Source organism: Rutidosis leptorrhynchoides, chromosome 9 (assembly GCF_046630445.1).
Source record: "Rutidosis leptorrhynchoides isolate AG116_Rl617_1_P2 chromosome 9, CSIRO_AGI_Rlap_v1, whole genome shotgun sequence".
In the NCBI taxonomy this organism is placed as follows: domain Eukaryota; kingdom Viridiplantae; phylum Streptophyta; class Magnoliopsida; order Asterales; family Asteraceae; genus Rutidosis; species Rutidosis leptorrhynchoides.
The window spans coordinates 247,384,261-247,409,864 of NC_092341.1; the positions used below are offsets into that span (position 1 = coordinate 247,384,261).

General features: G+C 35.0%; 2 protein-coding genes across 2 annotated transcripts; one reads left to right on the plus strand and one right to left on the minus strand.

The window, feature by feature from the left end:
- Positions 1–3,814: 3,814 nt before the first annotated feature.
- On the plus strand, positions 3,815–4,282 carry LOC139868655 (uncharacterized mitochondrial protein AtMg00810-like). The gene has a single exon (XM_071856986.1). The coding sequence runs from the start codon at positions 3,815–3,817 to the stop codon at positions 4,280–4,282; it is 468 nt and encodes a 155-aa protein (XP_071713087.1).
- Positions 4,283–8,607: 4,325 nt separating this feature from the next.
- On the minus strand, positions 8,608–9,144 carry LOC139868656 (uncharacterized). Its single transcript, XM_071856987.1, has 2 exons — positions 8,869–9,144; positions 8,608–8,694 (listed from the first exon to the last, which is right to left on the minus strand). The coding sequence occupies exons 1-2, from the start codon at positions 9,142–9,144 to the stop codon at positions 8,608–8,610; spliced, it is 363 nt and encodes a 120-aa protein (XP_071713088.1).
- Between the last annotated feature and the right edge of the window lie 16,460 nt (positions 9,145–25,604).

Sequence of the window (25,604 nt, forward strand, 5' to 3'; positions counted from 1 at the left end):
AACAAAATTACATATCCTTTATATCTAATCCATATACCAAAGACCAAAAACACCTACAAACACTTTCATTCTTCAATTTTCTTCATCTAATTAATCTCTCTCAAGTTCCATCTTCAAGTTCTAAGTGTTCTTCATAAATTCCATAAGTATAGTTTCATAAAAATCAAGAATACTTCCAAGTTTGCAAGTCTACTTCCAAGCTTTCTAATCCATTCCAAGTAATCATCTAAGATCAAGGAACCTTTGTTATTTACAGTAGGTTATCTTTCTAATTCAAGGTAATATTCATATTCAAACTTTGATTCAATTTCTACAACTATAACAATCTTATTTCGAGTGAAAATCTTACTTGAACTGTTTTCGTGTCATGATTCTGCTTCAAGAACTTTCAAGCCATCCAAGGATCCTTTGAAGCTAGATCCATTTTTCTCATTTCCAGTAGTTTTATCCAGAAAACTTGAGGTAGTAATGATGTTCATAACATCATTCGATTCATACATATAAAGCTATCTTATTCGAAGGTTTAAACTTGTAATCACTAGAACATAGTTTAGTTAATTCTAAATTTGTTCGCAAACAAAAGTTAATCCTTCTAACTCGACTTTTAAAATCAACTAAACACATGTTCTATATCTATATGATATGCTAACTTAATGATTTAAAACCTGGAAACACGATGAACACCATAAAATCGGATATACGCCGTCGTAGTGAAACCGGTGGCTGTTTTGGTTTGGATAATTAAAAACTATGATAAACTTTGATTTAAAAATTTTTCTTTTGGGAAAATGATTTATCATATGAACATGAAACTATATCCAAAAATCTTGGTTAAACTCAAAGTGAAAGTATGTTTTTCAAAATGGTCATCAAGATATCGTTCTTTCGACGGAAATGACTACCTCTTTAGTAATTGACATGTAACTTAAATTTTCGACTATAAACCTACACTTTTTCTGTTTGGATTCTTAAATTAGAGTTCAATATGAAACCATAGCAATTTGATTCACTCAAAATGGATTTAAAATGAAGAAGTTATGGGTAAAACAAGATTGGATATTTTTGATCTTTTTAGCTACGGGAAATGTTTAACAAATCTATGCAAATCATATCCTAGCTAACTTATATTGTATTATACATGTATTCTAATATATTATGTAATCTTGGGATACCATAGACACGTATGCAAATGTTTTGACATATCATATCGAACCATGTATATATATTATTTGGTACAACCATAGACACTCCATATGCAGTAATGTTGGAGTTAGCTATACAGGGTTGAGGTTGATTTCAAAAATATATATACTTTGAGTTGTGATCTAGCCTGAGACATGTATACACTGGGTTGTAGATTGATTCAAGATAATATATATCGATTTATTTATGTACATCTAACTGTGGACAACTAGTTGTAGGTTATTAACGAGGACAGCTGACTTAATACACTCAAATCTTTAGAATATAATAAAAATGGATGTAATTATATTTTGATCATACTTTGATATATATGTACATATTTATATAGGTTTGTGAATCGATCCGTGGCGAAGTCTTATTTCTGAGGAAGGAAATATCTGTGAAAGTGAGTTATAGTCCCACTTTTAAAATCTAATATTTTTGGGATGAGAATACATGCAGGTTTTATAAATGATTTACAAAATAGACACAAGTACGTAAAACTACATTCTATGGTTGAATTATCGAAAACGAATATGCCCCTTTTTATTAAGTCTGGTAATCTAAGAATTAGGGAACAGACACCCTAATTGACGCGAATCCTAAAGATAGATCTATTGGGCCTAACAAACCCCATCCAAAGTACCGGATACTTTAGTACTTCGAAATTTATATCATATCCGAAGGGTGTCCCGGAATGATGGGGATATTCTTATATATGCATCTTGTTAATGTCGGTTACCAAGTGTTCACCATATGAATGATTTTTATCTCTATGTATGGGATGTGTATTGAAATATGAAATCTTGTGGTCTATTGTTACGATTTGATATATATATATATAGGTTAAACCTATAACTCACCAACATTTTTGTTGACGTTTAAAGCATGTTTATTCTCAGGTGAATACTAAGAGCTTCCTTTGTTGCATACTAAAATAAGGACAAGATTTGGAGTCCATGTTTGTATGATATTGTGTAAAAACTGCATTCAAGAAACATATGTCGATGTAATATATTTCTATTGTAAACCATTATGTAATGGTCATGTGTGAACAGTATATTTTAGATTATTATTATTTGATAATCTACGTAATGCTTTTAAAACCTTTATTGATAAAATAAAGGTTATGGTTGTTTTAAAAATGAATGCAGTCTTTGAAAAACGTCTCATATAGAGGTCAAAACCTCGCAACGAAATCAATTAATATGGAACGTTTATAATCAATATGAATGGGACATTTCATCGATATTCAAAGACATGCTTCCGTTCCATCTGGTAAAGGGTATTCGTGGAAGTTTGATTATGATACTTTGTTTGAGTCATTCCATCTACCTGAGGAAAACTCTGAGGACGAAGAGATTACAGCACAAATGATGTATAACATGCGTATCTCCGCTGAACGCATGTCTGATGTGCAAGCACAAACAAATATTCCGATTGTAGCTGAAGAGAGTGCTCCAGAAACTGGACCAAATAATTATGAATCAGATTCTGATGATTCTATTCCACAATTTGAGGAGACAGTGTTACAATCTAAGGGGGAGGAAGTATTTGATGAAGTGGTGGAAGAGGAACCAATACAGACCACAACTGAGGAGCCAATTCAGACCGCTACTGAAGAACCTACTGAGATCGACAGACTACGATGGTCTAGTAGAACGGTATCTCTCCTTGAACATTTTAATGATTATGTAGTTGACCCTTTAGCTGTTTCAGGTGCTACAAGGAACAGTTCTTCTACTTCAGATGAGCATGTCACACCCTCTACAAATGTTGTTACTACTTTTTATACTCATTTAAATCAGACCGCAAGAATCTTCAGGAATGCGCACTGTTTCTTCGTGTCGTAAGTAGAACCTGAGGATGTCAAAGAGGCATTGTAGTATGATGAGTGGGTTTAAGCTATGTAGGAAGAACTATAACAATTCAATCATTTGGGTGTTTGGCGACTAGTGATTCCACCATCGGGCTGCAATCTGTATGGCCTGAAGTGGGTTTTGAAAAATAAGAAAGATGACCAAGGTATCATGATCCGGAACAAAGCAAGATTGGTTGTTAGAGGTTCTCAGTAAATTCCATAAATTGATTATGATGAGATTTATGCTCCGGTTTATAGACTGGAGGCCATTTGGATGTTTTTGGTGTTTGCTTCGTGTAAAGGATTTAAGGTTTTTCAGATGGATGTTAAGAGTGCATTCTTGTATGGAGCTCTTCAAGAAAAGGTGTATGTGACATACCCACCGGGTTTTATTGATCCACATCATCCAGAAAAGGTATTTCTCTTAGAAAAAGCGATATATGGTCTTCACCAAGCCCTGAGATCTTGGTATGCAACTCTGTCAAACTATATGATAGAGAACGGTTTTAGGAGAGGAGTCATCGATCAGACTCTGTTTATCAAGGAAAAGGGCAACAATATTATGTTAGTATAGGTTTACGTGGATGACATCATCTTTGGGTCTATAGATCAGAAAATGGTAGATGAATTTCAAGATGTTATGCAGAAATATTCAAGATGAGTTCAATGGGTACCATTAGTTTCTTTTTAGGGTTGCAGGTTGATCAAACGAAAAAAGGCATCTTTCTATAGCAAAAGAAGTATGTAGCTAAAATCTTAAGCCGGTTCAAAATGGAAGATGAACGAGTTGCTAACAATCCTCTATCGGTGAATCACGGGATTACACCGGAGAATACAGGAGAAAAAGTCAACCCGACCCTATATAGAGCTATTATTGGTTCATTGATGTATCTCACGGTAACACGCCCTGATATCATGTTCGCGACTTGTTTATGTGCTCGTTATCAAGCACATCCGAATGTGAATCATATGTTAGCTACAAAGAAGATAATGCGTTATCTCAAGGGAACTCCAAGTTTGTGCTTATGGTATCCACGGAAGGATGGGTTCGAGTTAATAGCATATAGTGATTCTGACTATAGAGGCTGCAAAAGAGATTTCAAATCTACCTCTGGTGGTTGTCATTTTCTGGGTAGCAGGTTAGTGAGTTGGCAGTGTAAGAAACAAACAGCTATCGCACAATCAACGTGTGAAGCCGAGTATATTGCTACTGCAAGTTGTACGTCTCAGGTTGTCTAGATTCAACAACTGTAGGATTACGGTTTGTATATTTCTAACACTCCTATCAATGTTTATAATACTACTGCTATTGTTATGACTAAAAACCTCATTAGCCATTCAAAGACCAAACACATAGGGATCAAGTACCATTTTATTAGGGACTGCTATAAAAAGAAACTAATAGATGTCCTACAAATAGGTACCATAACCCAACGGTCTGATTTGTTTACCAAGGCTTTTGACCGACCACATTTCCTATTTTTGTTGAATGTGCTAGGAGGAGTGAAAGATAGGGCGGAGGTTGTGTCCGATAAGGAGTTATTGAAGTAACCATCCATTCTGTAACATTTGTATATTTGCATGTGCATGTTGCATCACTTTGCATGAGTAGTTAGTTTATTTTCTGTTTTGCATGATCATCTTTATTTTCTGTTATGCATTTTAAAATGAAAACCCACAAAGATTGTGTTAGTTAGCTTTTTGTTTTGGTAGTGTAGTAGAGAAAATGGCATCACCAGAAAATACAAAAACATTGGTAAAATGAAAAACCATAAAAATATGAATAATCAGAAAATGAGAAGTTGTTATGTGAAAATGGGAAATGATTGTATTACTGAACTTGCATGTTAATTCCTGATTTTTCATGATTGAATTTGTTGAAACTGAATCACTAGAGGATTCTGATTTAATGGTTTCTTTCTCGACAATCTCTGGTTGTATGATTTGTGGTTCAGGAGGAATAATTAGTGGTTCAGGATCTCTGAATTGTCCTTGAATATCTTCTGGGTTCTCAATTGTGAGGTAGGGTTCCAAAAATGGATTATCGGAAATTTGAATTGGAGTACTTGGTCGACTAGATGATGATTCTAAAGAAAAATCAACGGCGACAATATTGGCTAGATGTCTTGATCAAGTTACAGGTGGTGAACGTATGAAAGGTGGTGAACGTTTTGCTCGGTGCATTCACTGAATATTCTATCAGTTATAAAGATAAAAATTATATAAGTTATCAAATTAATAGACTTTTCTAATTTTTCCCACGTTTCAAATTAATAGCTTGTACGGTTTATTTCCGAGTAATGCAACCTAAGTATACGTATTTAGGTTGGTCAACATATATGTCTTATACAATAGTGGTTTCATAGAGTAAGTTGTCCTATTGCTCAGAGTCGACGCGTTTCAAAGTAAAAGTTAACACATAGTCAACTAGTTCATGCAAGTCAACAAAAGTCAATCAAAGTCAAACAAAAGTCAAACTTAGTCAAAGTGGTCAACTAAAGTCAACCATAACAGTATATCATGCAATCTTGGTCAACATGTCAATCCTAAGTCAACTAACATGTTTTCGTTCACAGTTCGTCAAGTACGCGTTCATAGTTTATCGTTTAGCATAAAATTAATGCACAAGTTGCAAACAACGCACATAATTCATAGCACATAAATCATGGTAATATGAAAAACTCTAGATCACAACTAGACTCATAAACGTTTCTAAAAAGCCTAGCCAGGGCCTCATACGATGTCTAAAAATTGGGTTTCAGATAAGGTGCAGTTAAGGTTTGCCAAATCAGTTTCAATCTGCGCACCAATTTCGTAATGGTCATAACCGGAGCTAGGAACATGAAATTAATGCAAGGTCAGTGGCATGGTTCATGGACAAGTCAAGTTACCACATATCAAAAGATGAGACATTTTTGTTTAGCCAATTGGTACATTTTATTCATGCAAGTTAGACGTTCTGTTTCAGCTCAAACCTGTAGTTATCAAAACTACGGCCTTGTTGTGCACAATGTATCAGGTTTCAAGGGTTGACATAAACTAGAATTTAGTCACATATTATACAAAGATTAAATAACCAGAAGATCAAGTTCTCAAACTATGCACAAATCAACTTATAGAGCTAAAGGTGCATACGTAGCAGATTTGTACAGAATACAGGTTACCGTTTTCGCACTCACATTACGCAAGCTATAATAATCCATATAACATAAGACCTAGATGAAAAGTTATCTATAACATATTAATTTTCCAGATATACAATGACTTGATTCAATATCTCATTTCAAATAGCTTTTAGAATTTATTTTAAGTTACCGAGCAAATCAGTTTTGTCATGAACGTTCAATTAAGCATAACGTGAGCATTACAACATCAAATAACATGATATCCTCATCTAAATTGAATGTTTTTGAATTCTATACACATTTATGATCAGTATATAACTCAATTCCATACACGTTTTTCCAGAATTCGAATAAATCACAGATTCATCAACAAAACTTCATTTAATCATAACTTACGCATACGGTAACGAAAATACGCAAATCCAAACCTAAAATTATTAATTTTTCGAGAGGATTCCAAATATTTAATAATATTTAACATTCAATAAAGTCAAGTTTCTGTAACCATGCAAAACAAATTCGAGATTAACCCTAATCACATCAAACAATCGATTTAACGCAAGCAATTAACAATAATGCATATAGACTTGAGCAATAGACCTCTTACACTATCAAACACTAAAAAAAATTAGATTTATATCAATTAGGGTTTATAGTTTTATACCTCAAATAATTAAATTGGTTACACCAATGCGTAGAGGATGACAAAAATTGCAACGTTCGTGTTGAAGACTTAATCCAAAAATCAAAAATTGATGGTGATGTATGTGTGTGCATGTTCGACAACAAGAGGGAGAAGAGAGGGAGAAACTACGGCTGCTAATTTTGTTATGATTAGGTTATGAACTCTAATGGGCTTTTAATTAAATAGGTTAGGGCCTAAAATAAGCCTAATGGACCATTTACAACAACTAGTAGTCCAAATAAGTCCAACAAGGGAATATGGGAAAGGGGTTCGACTGTGACCCACATAGGGGTGGGTTTCGGGCTCATTTCGTTCAATTGCGCGTACTCTTGGCCCATTTCTAGTGCTGTTTAACCGTACCGAAGGCCCGGAACGCTAAGTCGATCGTTAAAACGCAACCATTCGTTTAACTTATTAAAATACCAATAAATTATATATTTTAAAAAGTTAATAATTATTAAAATAATTATTAAAAATAAACCCTGGCGTTTTATTACCCGAAAAGTAGTTTTTACATTTATTCAAACCGTGTCGTTTTTATCGTATTTCATTATTCGAAATAAGTTTATTAATTAATATTAACCCATATTAATTCACGTATCCCTCCAGGGATCAAGTATGCATTTATTACACGTAAACACATATAAAATCAAGTAATCGCCGTTAAAACAATTAACAGACAGTTAAAGGAAGTGACGGAAAAAGTAGGGTTGTTACATTACCCACCTGTTATTAAAAATTTCGTCCCGAAATTTTTGTGAACGTCCGCTGAAGTAGTTTCCTCCGGAAATAGTTGCGGGTATTTTTGCTTCATTTGATCTTCACGTTCCCACATGCACTCTGGTCCTCTTCGTGCATTTCACCGAACCTTAACGATAGAAATGTTACTTTGCTTTAAGCGTTTGACCTCACGGTGCATGATCTCGACAGGTTCCTCAATAAAATGAAGTTTGTCATCGATACGCAGTACCTATAAAGGAATCACCAAGTTCTCATAGGCTAGGCACTTCTTCAGGTTGGACACATGGAAAGTGTCGTGTATTCCACTGAGCGCTTGTGGCAGTTTCAATCTGTAAGCGACTTGTCCAATTCTTTCTGTAATCTCGAATGGTCCAATTCTTTCTTTAAGCATGACCTTATCGCCAACTTGAAATTCTAAATCTCGCCTTCTAACATCGGTAAAATGCTTTTAACGACTCCGAGCCGTTTTCAATCATTCTTGAATCTGTACGATTTTCTCCGTTGTCTCCTGAATAATCTCAGGACCTGTCAATTGACCATCCCCCAATTCGCTCCAACACATGGAAGATCTACACTTTCTTCCGTACAATGCTTCAAAAGGTGCAACTTTTATGCTCGTATGGTAGCTATTGTTGTATGAGAACTCAGCTAGTGGTAGATGCTTATCCCATCCGTTCCCGAAATCAATGACACATGCTCGCAACATGTCCTCTAGAGTTTGGATAGTTCGTTCACCTTGTCCATCTGTCTGGGGGTGATATGATGTACTCATATCTAAACGAGTCCCCATTGATTTCTGTAATATATGCCAAAATCTAGAAGTAAATCTGCTGTCGCGATCGGATATAATGGATACAGGCACTCCATGCCTAGAGATGATTTCCTTAATGTAAACCTGCGCAAACTTTTCCATCTTGTCAGTTTCTCTTATAGGTAAGAAGTGTGCAGACTTAGTGAGATGATCCACGATAACCAAATGGTGTCATAACCTCCCACGGTTTTTGGTAGTTTGATTAGTCCATTGCAATACATTTCCATTTCCACTGGGGAATTTCCGGTTGAGTCAGTAGCCCTGAGAGCTTCTGGTGTTCAGCCTTGACCTTAGCGCAAGTCAAGCACTATCTGAAATAGGTAGCAATGTCAGCTTTCAGATTTGGCCACCAATAAAATGCCTTCAAATCTTGGTACATTTTATCTGATCCAGGATGAATTGAGTATCTTGACTTGTGTGCTTCCTCCAACACCCGTTCTCTCAATCCACCAAACTTTGGTACCCAGATTCGGTTAGCAAAATATCGTGTTCCATCCTCTTTTATGTCGAATTTTTTATCCAACCCTTTGATAAATTCAACATCAACATTCTCTTGTTTCACAGCCTCCAGTTGTGCCTCACTGATCTGTGATGTGAGGTTCGTACGGACAATTATGTTAAGGGCTTTAACCCTGAGAGATCTTTCTCTCTCCTTTCTACTCAAAGCATCCGCTATAACATTCGCTTTACCAGGATGGTATTGAAGTTCACAATCATAATCGTTAAGTAAACCCAACATCGTTGTCTCCTGTTAAGCTGTTTCTGATCAAATATGTGCTGTAAACTCTTATGGTCCGTGAAGATAGTAAACTTGGTTCCGTAAAGGTAGTGTCTCCACATTTTGAGTGCAAAGACTACCGCTCCTAGTTCAAGGTCGTACGTTGCGTAGTTCTGCTCGTGAATCTTTGATGTGTGCGAGGTGCAGTACGTAATACTATTAATTTTATTATGAAATACTATTAAATACGATACAATTTTTCACAAGTTATTTATTTATTTATTGAATGGATATACCTAAACTTTGCTACAACACTTATAGGCAGTGTACCTAATCGTAGAGTAGTGTAGTTTTTAGTAAGTCCGGTTCGTTCCACAGGGATACATCTTAGTTTAACGCTATATATATATTTTAAACTATATTTGTATATAAATATATTTATATAAGTAGTATTGTTATTATTATTAAAAGGGGGTTTTTACCGTTTAGTGACCGGTTTGTCATTTTAAGATTTAAATCACAGTTAAAACCTAATGTAAAATATTAAATATAAATATAACTTAATTTAAAGCGTAAAGTAAATGACGATAAATAAAAGTACAATAATTAAAAGTGCAATAATTTGAAGTACGAAAAATAAAATGACGATAAATAAAAGTGCGATGAGATGTAAAATAAAGGAATTATGCTTATTTAAACTTCCGTAGTCATGATGTTCGACGTGTTGATTTTAATTTATTACCATGGGTTAATTGTCCTTTGTCCTGGATTATTTGATATGTCCATCTAGTTTTTGTCCATAACAGTCCATCGGTCATAAATATAAAGTGCGAGTGTCCTCGTCAAATTATCCTTATACCCGAAGTCAAATATTCCAACTAATTAGGGACTTAAACTGTAATAAGGTTTTAATACATTGTTAATGATTACACCAGGTTATCGACTGTGTGCAATCCAATGTTTTAATACTTTATTAACAATTACACCAAGTGTCCTTGTATGTAATCCACCCCTGTTTTAATGAGTCCATTGACTATTAATCCATCCCCGTGTCCGGTCAAATGAACAATTATTAGTACTTATAAATATCCCGCTCATCGTGTTCGATCGAGTGTATGTGGTTATTTATAGATACGTCAAATTGTAAATCTCTATATTAAATTAACGAACTATCATTCAGTTAAACAAATATAAAGCTCATTAATAGCCCATAGTCTAATTTCCACAAGTGTCGGTCTTTTGTCCAAACCCCAATTATGGTCCAAAGCCCAATAACTCGTCTTAATATTTAGTCCAACATCACGATTACTTCGGCTTAAATAAACATAATAATAACTTAATTACGAGACATTAATTTAAAAAGGTTGAACATAACTTACAATGAGTATTAATCGCGTAGTGTTACACGGACAGAATTTCGACTTACAAACTTAAAACATTCGCCACTATAACCTTATTATTATTAACTTAATATTAAAATTATAATTATAAAATTTAAATAAATATATATGAGAGAGAGCAGAGAGTTGTATGATGAAGGTGTATCAAACTCGTCCGAAAAATGCTGAATTTATAGATGTGGCCAGACTTTAAGGCTCATGCGATCGCATGGGCTTCCTTTGAATCTGCCATGCGATCGCATGGACAGGCTGTCCAGACTCAATCATTTATTAAAAACGTGGGCTGCTCGATTTATTTAATATATAATATAATATATATAATTTTATATAATTATATATATATATACATATATATATATATATATATATATATATATATATATATATATGTATGTATATATATATATATATGTATATATATATATATATATATATATATATATATATATATATATTATATTATATTATATTCTTGTGCATAGTTGACTTGTAATTTTAGGTTCGTTGAGTCGCGCGTTGATAGTTGGCTCAGGTCCCGGTTCCAGATTTTCGAACGTCCTTTCGTACGATTTAATATCTTGTACTTTGCATTTCGCAGCTCGTACTCTTGTAACTTTTAGACGTTTCTCAGCAATAATTTGAACCACTTGGATTGTACTTTGTACTTTTTAGCTTTTTGGTCGTTTGCGTCTTCAAATTGTCAAATCTGTCTTTTGTCTTCACCTTTTATTATTTAAACGATAATCACTTGGAAATAGAACAATTACAACTAAAAGCTTGTCTTTCTTGAAGGATAATGCTATGAAATATATATTCGTGTTTAGCATTATCAAATATTCCCACACTTGAGCGTTGCTTGTCCTCAAGCAATATAGAACTTGAATATAACTTTACTAGAATCACTTCTTTATTTTTCACACTTTGTACATCAATGATTTTGATACGGCGGTATGAACAATGATAGTAACATTGTGGTTTACAGTCCCACATGACTATATAAATTTAGATCCTTTAAGAAATTGGATCTTTATGAAAACATTTGATCTTTTGAAATTTCAATCTAGCTTTACCCTAGATAAGTTTTCCGGAATAACTCTTCACCGGTGTTTGCAAAATGTTTTTGTGGGTTTTGTGGGTTTCAGATTTGAAAATTTTAGCTCAAAACTTGCGGTTTTGTGTCACCCATTTGCTAACCTTGTATTGGGAAAGAAACACGTCCAGTTTACTTGCTCCGTATATTACCTTACGGTAAAGTACCGTCCAGTTGTAAAGGAAAGCATTGAATAAGCAACTGTTAAGGCAATGTCTAATGACATGCAGATGTTCATGGTCCATAACGTGTCGGATGCAATTACTATCCTTTGTATGAGCAATAGTAAAGATCACCCTATAGTTTTTCGGTCTGGCGCAAGGTCCTGTCTTCGACTATGCTATGCAACCACCGTTCTTACAGTTGACACCCGATTTGGTTCAGGTGACCTAATGAATTTCGGTGAATTCTTAGGATTTTACGTTCAATGGTAATGAACGCATTGAAAATAGGTTTTCAGAAAACAAATCAGTTTTAATTTTGATCAAAATATTTTCTCGTTCAAGCTCGAGTTAAGATATCATCGAATTCCATGAGTTTGAATTCTCAATCTTTAAGGTCAATCTCAAGGATTGAGTAATATCAGGCTTAAAAGCTGATTTTTGATCTTTTAAGGAGATTATCCTTTCTGGAGATCTGATTCATTAGTCTTATAAGCTAATTTTCACGGTGCCCCCCATTGTACGAGACAGATCCTATCATGGATAGGATAAGTCTGACCACATGGCGACCCTGTTTGATGCTGAGATCCGTGGATTTCCAGCTGATTTTCGAGAAAACTTTTCAAGATTTTTCGTAGACTCTACAACTGGTCTGGACGACAACTTCCTGACCTAAATTAAGAAGCGCGTGTCTTTTTCTCGGAAGACTTTACTTCCTTTTAAATTCTATTTATATTACAATAAACTGGGTAAAACTGATTAATATCGTCCAAAACAAAAGTATCTTCAATTATTTGTACAAAAATATGTGTTATGTGTTCTAAATAACTTGGTAAATTTTTCCCACACTTGGCTTTTATTTTTCTTTCTTTGCCTTTTTATTCTCTTCTATTCCATTTTAAATGAATTCAAGCATTTTGGGTTGTTTCTCAATTTATGTCCTTTCCGAGGTAAAAATAATTTCGGTGTTAACACACCTAGTTTATCGTTCATAAATATGTATAAACATGATTTTGAGTTCATTTAGTTGAAAATATTTTTAAAATTTTTACTAGAAGTGGGTAGTCAGTATATAAGACTAGGGCTGTTCTTTATTATCAGAGAGCACTAGATTCTAATACAACTACTGCTTTACTAGTAAAGTTTAACGTTGGCTATTAAACCAAGTGTATAAGTCTTAAATTTTTTTAAAAAAACCGAAAGAATTTAATCCCTTCCCACACTTAAGATCTTGTAATGCCCTCATTTGCAAAAAATCAGTAACAATTAAAATTATTGAGGGTGATTAGCGTAGAAAAATGATTAAATTTTACCAAAGTTTCCAAACATATTGTTGTTTGTTTGAATGATAAATGGTGCACATCATTTGTTCATTCCTGCAGTTGTTATTTCACATATAATTTGCATCTTGTCGTCAAAATTAGTTGCTTTTGTTGAACTTAATGTCAGTCTTTGAAAATGCGCTGTTTTACCCTGTTGTGTACATGAGATAAAATACATACAATACAAATATAAACATGCATGGTATTTTGAAATGGGACTTAATATCCCACTTTCAAATTACAAAAATGAAATATTAGTACAAAATAATAAAAATGTTAAACATTACATAAAAGTATCAAAATGTTAAATGTTTAACATAAATAGATAAAAATAATAAAAAATAAGAAATCACCAATGGAACACTATTTATTTGGATAGTGATTCCAGTTCATATCATCGCTCGGGTTTTATGGTTGGTGATAGGTGTCCTGGTAGGCTTGATTGGGGTCGTACAGGTCAAAGGGTGGTCGCATGTCGGGCTGATGTCTTGGATAAAAAGCAGGCCGAGTCGGGATATAGTTATGTGGTACCTGATATGATAGCTGGCTCATGATTTGGTGCTGATGAACTTGCTAGCTATCGTGTTGGCGTCGCCTGGAATGCTCATACTCATCCGCGGCTCTCCACTGCTCATACTGATGATGCCTAGCCTGGTTATTCTTTTCCACCTCATCTACATGCTGGAAGACATCAGTATAACTATCCCTAATGACATCCCTAATGTCATCTGCTTCCTCCATCTCCTCATCCGAACCCCTCTCTACCTGTGGATGGGTGCCCTGATATGGTATTGGCATATTGTGCCTCCATTTTATTACCTTTGCACCTTGATAAACCTGCAAGCCTATGCTCTTGGCTTGTTCCTCCATCTCTACCATCGGACCCCCATGCTCTTTATCTACACCTAAGTACTCTCCAATGAGAGTAACAAAAATACCTCCCCCTATAATACTTCCTGCTTGCATACCCTCAATAACTTTAGACAAATAGTGGCCTACGCAACAAGGAATGTTAACAAAGCTCCTCGGGTCTCGAATACACTTAAGATAGAATAAATCGTTTAGGGTCATTTTCTCTTTGTTTCTACCCCGTTGTGTAATCAAGTTCGCTAAGAATCTATGTATTATCTGGATCTCTGCTCTATCAATATCTAAGTAGGAGTGTCTTCCACCCCGCGTAAATTCCCTAAATCTTGACATACGCCTCCATATGGCGTTAGCGTCAAAATTCCTATCTACTCTTTCACCTTCAGCAATTAAACTATTACAATCAGGTGTAATAATCTCAGCGGGGGTGTAGATTAATAAAGCTCTAGCCATGTCCAACATGGACATTCTGTACATTGTACCTCCTAAAAGAAATCTAATAAAACTTTTATCTCCTATCATAGCAACTTCATTATTTAACTCTATAGTGCTAAGCAATTCAACACACCATTCTCTATATATAGTTCTACGTGTAGTAAATAAGCGGATCCAATTGTTAAATGCAGAGTTACCATATCTCTGAACTAGTAAATCCCTAACCGGTTCGGCTAGGTTAACCGCTTCCAAAGGCTCCCAATCGATTACCCGAGGCATTTCAATATTTTTGTGGTAAAGAATGTGCATGTTCTTTTGAAATTTCGGGTATTCTGTCCAACAACGATCGAATCTTAGGTTGGGATGTAACTGTTGGTCATCGAAAAGTGGGTGCATAATCCTCGGGTGAGGCTGAAATTGACGATAATAAGTGTAAAACAGTGGTTCCGGCTCATAATATAGCATGTGTTGATCATAATGTTGTTGTTAAGGTTGTGGTTTCGGTTGTGGTTCTTGATCAGGTTCTTGTTCAGGTTCTCTAGACGATGATGCACCGTCTATATTTGTATTTCTCTGCAAAACACATTAAACACAAAATTTGTGCATTCAAATATGCATTAGTGTTAGCAAAATAACAAATTAAAACAATTACAATAACATGTTTAATCCATATTAAACTTATACTCATTTTCATATTTTTATCAATTCTACAATTTTTCAAATAAGCATATATGAAAAGGTATACAAAGTTCATAAGCATTCAACTCAAATAACATGTTAAAATAACCATTACTAGCAATTAAACAAGTTTCAAATGGCAATTACATCAATTTAATCAAGTTCATGAATTTTAGACTTAAAAAGTCCACTTTGATGCTCAAAAATCATGTTTAGGATCAAAGTTTGGATCAATTAGCAACCTAAACATGTTACACTACTTAATTTAGCAAAAATTCATAACAAAAATTGGCCATAACCTGTTTATATCAAAAAGCCCCAAATTGCTTAAGAACACAAACCCTAAATTTCTAAAAATTTTGAAGTTTAAGGCTTCAAATCATGTAAAATAGCATCAATCTAGGTTAAACAAGCATAATATACTAACAATTTAACTCTAATTAAGCTAGAAATCATCAAAATTAAATTAGGATAACTAATTATAATTATCACAAAAATTAGGAAATTTAGGAATTTAGGGGTGAAATTTCTACCTTTTTGCTTCCCCATCTGAAGAAATACATGTTTATAGTGGATTGTAGCACGAAATTTGGTTGATTTTGATAAAAAAAAATAAAAAAATGGTGAATTTTTGAGAGTTTGTGTGTGTTTGTTCGTGGATGTGTGTGTGTAAGTGTGAGACAGAGAACCAGCTCGTGGCCTTTTGTTCCTGACCAGTTTCTGGCCACCATGCGATCGCATGGTTTACAAGGCCTAACCCCATGCGATCGCATGGGGTGTATATTTTTTTTTATAAATCTTTAACTAATAAAAACAATTAATTAATTAATTTTAAAACTTTGTGTTCCTTGATATTTAGAATGAGGTCGTTTCGGTACGTTTACCTAGTTCGTCTCTCGTCAAAATTTTAAAATTTTCAATTTCAAAGCGATTGTTTTAAAAGCAAAGATTTTTGGGTATTCTAATGTTTTTGGCATACTTTAGATTAATAAAATTAAAAAAATAATGATAATAAAATTTCTCGTCCCGCCCTTGGGTAAAGCAATTTCGGTTCAACGGCATAGTCTTCAACTCACGACGAATTTTAAATATCAAATTTTTAACTTAATGAAATAAAGTAAATTTTTGTTTTTAAATTCACACCAAACTTAAACTTAAAATTCATAAAATAAAATTTCATATAAATATTAATATTTTTACAATCTTAGATTTGAAAATAATATAGTTATATATTAATTTTTTAAAAACAAGGTAAAAATAAAAATAAAAATCTTTTTGGTCTTTTATCCCACTTTAATCAATCAAATATTTACAAAAATATACGTCCCTCTTTTGGGTAAAGTAATTTCGGCTATTTTACCTAGTTTTACTCCTGACGAATTTCTGAAATATTTTGAATTGATTGATTAAAGATATTTATACCTTATGAATAAACGGTAAATTTCGCAGTGATGCATTAAATTTTTGTATGATATCAATAATTTCGGTTTATTATACCTAATTTTATTGAATATCAATTTAATACTTTATAGCGAACAATTCAACGTTTATTATCAAAAGGTTCAAAGCAATAAATAAAAATAAAAATAAAAACTGTACATACTTACCTATTAGATAGAATTCTTAGAGACCTGCTTTAGTTAACTCATAAGAGAGTCATTCGATTTGATTTTCCATTGCTACATAAGCGTAACCTCGATTCTTCAATAACAGCGTAACCTCGATTCTTCAATAACTTTTCTTCTAAACATATGAACGGTCCTTCTCTGCATAAAGTAACGAACTCAGTATTGGAATGTGTCTGATTGTTCGAACATTTCCCTTCATGTTACCATTTTCCGCATTTATGACATCTTTCAAGGTGTCGTGCTCTTCTTTTTGTTGCAGATTTTGATTTTCCTTTACCAAAATGTATCTTATGATGATTCTTCCTGAGTTCTTTCCTCACTTCTTCCATTTTACCTCTTATGAATGATACCAGTTTACTCGGGAAGATGTTATTATTACGTTTAGTAATCATAGCGTGTAGTAGTAGACCATGGTTCAAATCAAAGGAATTCTTCATCTCGTAAAACCTAAAAACACAAAAATTCAGAATGGAGGGATAAGACTAGTTCTTTAGGGTCTGCTAGGGAAAGACCATTAAGATTCCATTCTCAGAAACTACACGAAAATAGAACATCTAACTCTAACAGAAATTCATAATCTTAAAATATTCGAATCTTCCCACACTTAGTTAGCTGTGGTGTCAAAATTGTGATTAACTTCATCTTCAACTTCCATTGGACTATCTATGTAATGTTTAACTCTGTGACCATTAACTTTAAATTCAATCCCGTTTGAATTTATTAATTCTACTGTTCTGTACGAAAAAACTCTTTTGACTATGAATGGTCCAGACCATCTTGATTTCAATTTTCCAGGAAATAGCTTGAATCGTGAATTGAAAAGAAGGACTCTGTCTCCTTCCTTAAATTCTTTTGAAGTTCTGATTCTTTTATGATGCCATTTCTTCGTTCTTTCCTTATAGATTAACGAATTTTCATATGCATCATGTCTTAATTCTTCTAATTCGTTTAGTTGACTTAATCGTAGATGTCTGGCTTCATGTAAATCAAGATTACATATCTTCAAAGCCCAAAATGCTTTGTGCTCAATTTCTCCTGGAAGGTGACATGCTTTTCCGTAAACGAGATTAAAAGGTGTGGTTCCAATTGGAGTTTTGTAGGCTGTTCTAAAAGCCCAGAGTGCATCCTCCAATTTCATGGACCATTCCTTCGAATTTGAACCTACGGTTCTTTCTAGAATACGATTTAAAGCTCGGTTGGTATTTTCAACTTGTCCACTTGTTTGTGGATGATAAGTGGTTAAGATTTTATGAGTTACTCCATATCTTTTGAGAACTTTCTCAAGTTGATTATTACAGAAATGAGTACCCCGATCACTTATTAAAGCTTTCGGTGATCCAAACCTTGCAAAAAGACGTTTTAAGAAGTTGACTACAACTCGTGCATCGCTAGTTGGGAGAGCTTGTGCTTTCGCCCATTTAGATACATAATCAATGGCAACGAGAATGTAGAGATTATTATGAGATTTTGGAAATGGACCCATAAAGTCAATACCCCAAATGTCAAATACTTCACATACTTGAATGAAATTTTGTGGCATTTCATCACGTTGACTTATTTTTCCGGCCCTTTGACAAGTATCACAGGATTTACAAAGAAGGTGTGCGTCTTTGAAAATTGTAGGCCAATAGAATCCAGCATCGTAGACTTTTCTTGCTGTGAGTTGAGGCCTATAATGCCCTCCTGTTGGTCCTGTGTGACAATGGTTTAAGATTTGTCTAGCTTCATCTCTGAATACGCATCGGCGTATTATTCCATCGGGACAACTTTTAAACAAATGTGGATCTTCCCAAAAATAGTGTTTTATATCACTAAAGAATTTCTTTCGTTTTTGGTACGACAACCCTTTTTCAAGGAATCAACATACTAAGTAGTTTCCATAGTCTGCAAACCATGGAATTTCATTATAATCGATCTTCAATAGATATTCATCAGGAAAGTTGTCTTGTATGGCCGATTCATTTAGAACTTCTAATTCAGGATTTTCAAGGCGAGAAAGATGATCAGCTGCGAGATTTTCTGCTCCCTTTTTGTCTCGTATTTCAATATCGAACTCTTGTAAGAGCAATATCCAACGGATTAATCGTGGTTTGGCATCTTGTTTTGAAAATAGGTATCTAAGAGTAGAATGATCAGTATAGACCTCCGTTTTAGCAAGAACGAGATATGAACGAAATTTGTCAAAAGCAAAGACAATAGCAAGGAGTTCTTTTTCAGTAGTTGTGTAATTCGTTTGTGCTCCTTGTAACGTCTTACTAGCGTAATAAATAGGTTGAAATCATTTTTCAATCCTTTGACATAAAACGGCTCTCATTGCAAAATCACTTGCATCGCACATGAGTTCAAATGGTAGATTCCAATTTGGAGTTATCATGATCGGCGCATTAGTGATTTATTCTTTAAGAATATTAAAAGATTTGATGCATTCATCTGAAAAGATGAATGGAGCATCCTTTTCAAGGAGTTTATTCACAGGAGTGGTAATTTTAGAAAAATCTTTTATGAAACGTCGGTAAAAACCGGCATGCCCTAGAAAACTCCTAACTCCTCTAACATTGGTGGGATGTGAAAGTTTAGCAATTACATCTACTTTAGCTCTATCCACTTCAATTCCTTCCTTTGAAATTTTATGACTAAGAACGATGCCTTCTTTAACCATGAAATGACATTTCTCCCAATTAAGAACTAGATTTGATTGTCGCATCTAATAAGCATTCGTTCAATATTAACTAGACATGTTTCAAAAGTATCACCGAAGACTGAAAAGTCATCCATGAAAACTTCCATGCATTCTTCTATCATGTCGTGAAAAATCGCCATCATGCACCTTTGAAAGGTTGTAGGGGCGTTGCAAAGTACAAATGGCATGCGTTTGTAAGCAAAAGTACCATAAGGGCATGTGAATGTGGTTTTTTCTTGGTCCTCGGGTGCGATTGGAAATTGAAAGTATCCGGAGAAACCGTCAAGAAAACAATAGTAACTGTTCCCAGCTAATCTTTCCAACATTTGATTTAATGAAAGGTAAGGGAAAGTGATCTTTTCTGGTGGCGTCATTTAATTTTCTATAATCAATACAGACACACCATCCTGTTATAGTCCGAGTAGGAATAAGCTCATCTTTTTCATTTGTGATGACAGTCATGCCACCCTTCTTAGGTACACATTGAACTGGGCTTACCCATGGACTATCAGAGATTGGATAAATTAAACCTGCATCGAGCAGTTTAATAATTTCTTTCTTAACAACATCTTGAATATTAGGATTTAGTCTTCGTTGGCGTTGCACATATGTTTTATGACCTTCTTCCATAAGGATTTTATGTGTGCAATACGAAGGACTTATTCCTTTAATGTCATGAATCTTCCATGCAATAGCTGGTTTATGAACTTTTAGCACATAAATGAGTTGAGATTTTTCATTTTTCGTAATAGAAGACGATATTATTACAGGTAATTCAGATTCACCATGTAAATAAGCGTATTCCAAATGGTTTGAAAGTGGCTTTAACTCTAATATCGATGGTTCTTCTATCGATGATTTATATCGATATCTGTCTTCCTCTTTTAGCATTTGAAGTTCTTCTGTTGTTGGTTCGTAATCATTAGCCATGAGTGTGGCTAATATTTCAGCTTCATCAATTGGTTCAATTTCTTCTCCTAAAGAACATTCTCATGTTCCTTGTAATTCTGGAAATTCTTGTAACAATTCTGCATGTGAATCTATAGTTTGAATATAATAACATGTATCATCTGCAGATTGCGGTTGTTGCATGGCTCTATCCACAGAAAAGGTAACACTCTCATCCTCTATACTTAGGGTCAGTTTCTTACCGAACACGTCTATTATTGCTTTAGCCGTGTTTAAGAATGGTCTTCCTAATATGAGAGGAACTTGAGAATCTTCTTCCATGTCCAGAATAACAAAGTCTACTGGAAATACTAAAGTACCAACTTTAACTAGCATGTTCTTCATTATCCCTCTAGGATATTTTACTGATCGATCGGCTAGTTGTATGCTTATTCGTGTTGGTTTCAATTCTCCAAGGTCTAGTTTAGCGTATAGTGAATACGGAATTAAATTTATACTAGCACCTAAGTCTACCAATGCTTTTATTGAATTAAGACTACCCAGAAAACATGGAATTGTGAAACTTCCTGGATCTGAGAGTTTTTCTGGTAGTTTATTCAATAGCACTGCAGAACAATTAGCATTCATTGTAACAGCCGAGAGTTCTTCCATTTTCTTTCTATTTGTGATTAGATCTTTCAGGAATTTATCATATCTTGGCATTCCTGAAATCACATCAATGAAAGGAAGATTGACATTTATTTGTTTAAACATATCCAAGAATTTGAATTGCTCGGCTTCAAGTCTTTCTTTTCTCATTTTACTCGGGTAAGGAAGTGGTGGTTGGTATGGTTTAACATAAGGTTTAGCCTTAACTGTGTTATCTTCATTAACTTTTTCAACTGCCGGTTCTGTTTCCTTCTCTTGATCAGGCTGTGGTAACTGTATAGTAGGAATAGAGTCATAAGAAATTACAGGCATTTCAGGTGGTTTGAGTGTAATACTACTTCTTGTGGTAATGGCTTTAGCTATTTCGTTTCGGGAGTTAGCATTTGTATCGCTAGGTAGACTCCCCGGTTTTCTTTCACCTATCAACCTTGCTAGGTTGCTTACTTCTTGTTCCAGATTTTGGATTCAAGCTTGTTGATTTCTAAATGCTTGAGCATTTTGTTCATTAGTTTGTTTCTGAGATGTGAAAAACTGCTTTTGAGATTCAACTAGCTTCGACATCATATCTTCTAAATTTGGCTTTTTATCATCGGTTTGTGGTGGTTTATTTGGAAAAATAGGTCTTTGCTGATTGTAAGTATTATTAGATACTTGTTGATTGCTAGGACCTTGTTGGTTGTTGTATGGAACATTTTGGTTATAATTCTGATTTTGATTGTAGTTTGGCCTTGGCGGTTGATAATTATTTTGATAATTATTTCCAGGCCTTTGATTTATGTATGAAACATTCTCTCTTTGTTCCATTGTTTGTTCAATACTGAGACAATCTTTTGTCAAATGTGGTCCTCCACACTGCTCACAACTAATTCGTATTACGTGAATATCTTTAGTCATCTTTTCCATTCGTCTCTCGAAAGCATCTAACTTTGGGGAAATGGAATCAAAGTTATGGCTAGAATCGGCTCTAGCCGCTTTAGATGATCTAACGATGTCTTTTTCTTGATGCCACTCATGTGAGTGGGAGGCTGTGTTATCAATAATTTTGTAAGCTTCAGTTGCGGTTTTCTTCATAATGGAACCACCAGCTGCTATGTCGATGTCTTTTCGTGTAGCAATGTCGCATCCTTGGTAGATTATTTGTACTATTTGATAAGTATCTAAACCGTGTTGAGGACATCCTCTTAACAACTTTCCGAATCTTGTCCACGCTTCATATAAAGTTTCATTTGGCTTTTTCGTGAACGTAACAATTTCTCCTTGAAGTCTCACGGCTTTAGATGCCAGAAAGAATCTTTTAAGAAATTTCTCAACTAAAATATCCCATGTGTCAATCGCCCCTTCAGATAATGATTCTAACCAATCTTTGGCTTCTCCCTTTAAAGTCCAGGGAAATAACATGAGATAGATCTGTTCATCCTCAACTTCTCTGATTTTGAATAGAGTATAAATCCTATTAAAGGTACGAAGATGTTCGTTTGGATCTTCCTTCGGCGTACCACTAAATTGGCATTGATTAGTTACCATGTGTAGGATTTGTCCTTTGATTTCATAATCTGGTGCATTAATGTCTGGTTGAGTAATTGCGTGACCTTGGCCCGTGCGTGTAGCTCTCATTCGATCTTCCATACTTAGAGGTTCCTGATTTTCCATGATTGAATTTGTTGAATCTGAATCACTAGAGGATTCTGATTTAATGGTTTCTTCCTCAACAATCTCTGGTTGTATGATTTGTGGTTTAGGAGGAATAATTAGTGGTTCAGGATCTCTGAATTGTCCATGAATATCCTCCGAGTTCTCAATTGTGAGGTCGGGTTCAAAAAATGGATAATCAGAAATTTGAATTGGAGTACTTGGTCGACTAGATGATGATTCTAAAGAAAAATCAATGGCGACAATATTGGCTAGATGTCTTGATCGAGTTACAGGTGGTGAACGTATGAAAGGTGGTGAACGTTTTGCTCGGTGCAGTCACTAAATATCCTATTGTTATAAAGATAAAAATTATATAAGTTATTAAATTAATAGACTTTTCTGATTTTTCTCACGTTTCAAATTAATAGCTTGTACGGTTTATTGCCGAGTAATGCAACCTAAGTATACGTATTTAGGTTGGTCAACATATATGTCTTATACAAAAGTGGTTTCATAGAGTAAGTTGTCCTATTGCTCAGAGTCGACGCGTTTCAAAGTAAAAGTTAACACATAGTCAACTAGTTCATGCAAGTCAACAAAAGTCAATCAAAGTCAAACAAAAGTCAAACTTAGTCAAAGTGGTCAACTAAAGTCAACCATAACAGTAGGTCATGCAATCTTGGTCAACATGTCAATCCTAAGTCAACTAACATGTTTTCGTTCACAGTTCGTCAAGTACGCGTTCATAGTTTATCGTTTAGCATAAAATTCATGCACAAGTTGCAAACAACGCACATAATTCATAGCACATAAATCATGGTAATATGAAAAACTCTAGATCACAACTAGACTCATAAATATTTCTAAAAAGCCTAGCCAGGGCCTCATACGATGTCTAAAAATTGGGTTTCAGATAAGGTGCAGTTAAGGTTTGCCAAATCAGTTTCAATCTGCGCACCAATTTCGTAATGGTCATAACCGGAGCTAGGAACATGAAATTAATGCAAGGTCAGTGGCCATGGTTCATGGACAAGTCAAGTTACCACATATCAAAAGATGAGGCATTTTTTTTTAGCCAATTGGTACATTTTTGTTTAACCCATATTAATTCACGTATCCCTCCAGGGATCAAGTATGCATTTATTACACGTAAACACATATAAATCAAGTAATCGCCATTAAAATGATTAACAGACAGTTAAAGGAAGTGACGGAAAAAGTAGGGTTGTTACATTACCCACTTTTTATTAAAAATTTCTTCCCGAAATTTTCGTGAACGTCCGCTGAAGTAGTTTCCTCCGGAAACAGTTGCGGGTACTTTTGCTTCATTTGATCTTCACATTCCCACATGCACTCTGGTCCTCTTCGTGCGTTCCACCGAACCTTAACGATAGGAATGTTACTTTTCTTTAATCGTTTGACCTCACGGTCCATGATCTCGATAGGTTCCTCAATAAAATGAAGTTTGTCATCGATACGCAGTACCTATAAAGGAATCACCAAGTTCTCATCGGCTAGGCACTTCTGCAGGTTGGACACATGGAAAGTGTCGTGTATTCCACTGAGCGCTTGTGGCAGTTTCAATCTATAAGCGACTTGTCCAATTCTTTCTGTTATCTCGAATGGTCCAACATATCTAAAACTCAATTTGCCTCGTTTTCCGAACCATACCACGCCCTTCCAGGGTGATACTTTAAGCATGACCTTATCGCCAACTTGAAATTCTAAATATCGCCTTCTAACATCGGCAAAACGCTTTTAACGACTCCGAGCCGTTTTCAATCGTTCTTGAATCTGTATGATTTTCTCCGTTGTCTCCTGAATAATCTCAGGACCTGTCAATTGACCATCCCCCAATTCGCTCCAACACACGGAAGATCTACACTTTCTTCCGTACAATGCTTCAAAAGGTGCAAATTTTATGCTCATATGGTAGCTATTGTTGTATGAGAACTCAGCTAGTGGTAGATGCTTATCCCATCCGTTCCCGAAATTAATGACACATGCTCGCAACATGTCCTCTAGAGTTTGGATAGTTCGTTCACCTTGTCCTTCTGTCTGGGGGTGATATGATGTACTCATATCTAAACGAGTCCCCATTGATTTCTGTAATATATGCCAGAATCTAGAAGTAAATTTGCTATCGCGATCGGATATAATGGATACAGGTACTCCATGCCTAGAGATGACTTCCTTAATGTAAACCTGCGCCAACTTTTCCATTTTGTCAGTTTCTATTATAGGTAAGAAGTGTGCAGACTTAGTGAGACGATCCACAGTAACCCAAATGGTGTCGTAACCTCCCACGGTTTTTGGCAGTTTGATGAAGTCCATTGCAATACATTTCCATTTCCACTGGGGAATTTTCGGTTGAGTCAGTAGCCCTAATAGCTTCTGGTGTTCAGCCTTGACCTTTGCACAAGTCAAGCACTTTTCTACATAGGTAGCAATGTCAGCTTTCAGATTTGGCCACCAATAAAACGCCTTCAGATCTTGGTACATTTTATCTGATCCAGGATGAATTGAGTATCTTGACTTGTGTGCTTCCTCCAACACCAGTTCTCTCAATCCACCAAACTTTGGTACCCAGATTCGGTTAGCAAAATATCGTGTTCGATCCTCTTTTATGTCGAATTTTTTATCCAACCCTGTGATAAATTCAACATCAACATTCTCTTATTTCACAGCCTCCATTTGTGCCTCAGGGATCTGTGATGTGAGGTTCGTACGGACAATTATGTTAAGAGCTTTAACCCTGAGAGATATCTCTCTCCCCTTTCTACTCAAAGCATCCGCTACAACATTCGCTTTACCAGGATGGTATTGAAGTTCACAATCATAATCGTTAATTAATTCCACCCAACATCGTTGTCTCCTGTTAAGCTGTTTCTGATCAAATATGTGCTGTAAACTCTTATGGTCGGTGAAGATAGTAAACTTGGTTCCGTACAGGTAGTGTCTCCACACTTTGAGTGCAAAGACTACCGCTCCTAGTTCAAGGTCATACGTTGTGTAGTTCTGCTCGTGAATC

What these genes read in the sequence shown, in the direction of transcription:
- LOC139868655 (XM_071856986.1), top strand. Translation starts at nt 3,815, where the DNA reads ATGGAAGATGAACGAGTTGCTAACAATCCTCTATCGGTGAATCACGGG.
- LOC139868656 (XM_071856987.1), bottom strand. Translation starts at nt 9,144, where the DNA reads ATGTTGGGTTTACTTAACGATTATGATTGTGAACTTCAATACCATCCT. An exon ending in ATTTTGCTAACCGAATCTGG is followed by an intron (nt 8,695 to 8,868) that starts GTACCAAAGTTT and finishes ACTTGCGCTAAG; the next exon opens with GTCAAGGCTGAACACCAGAA.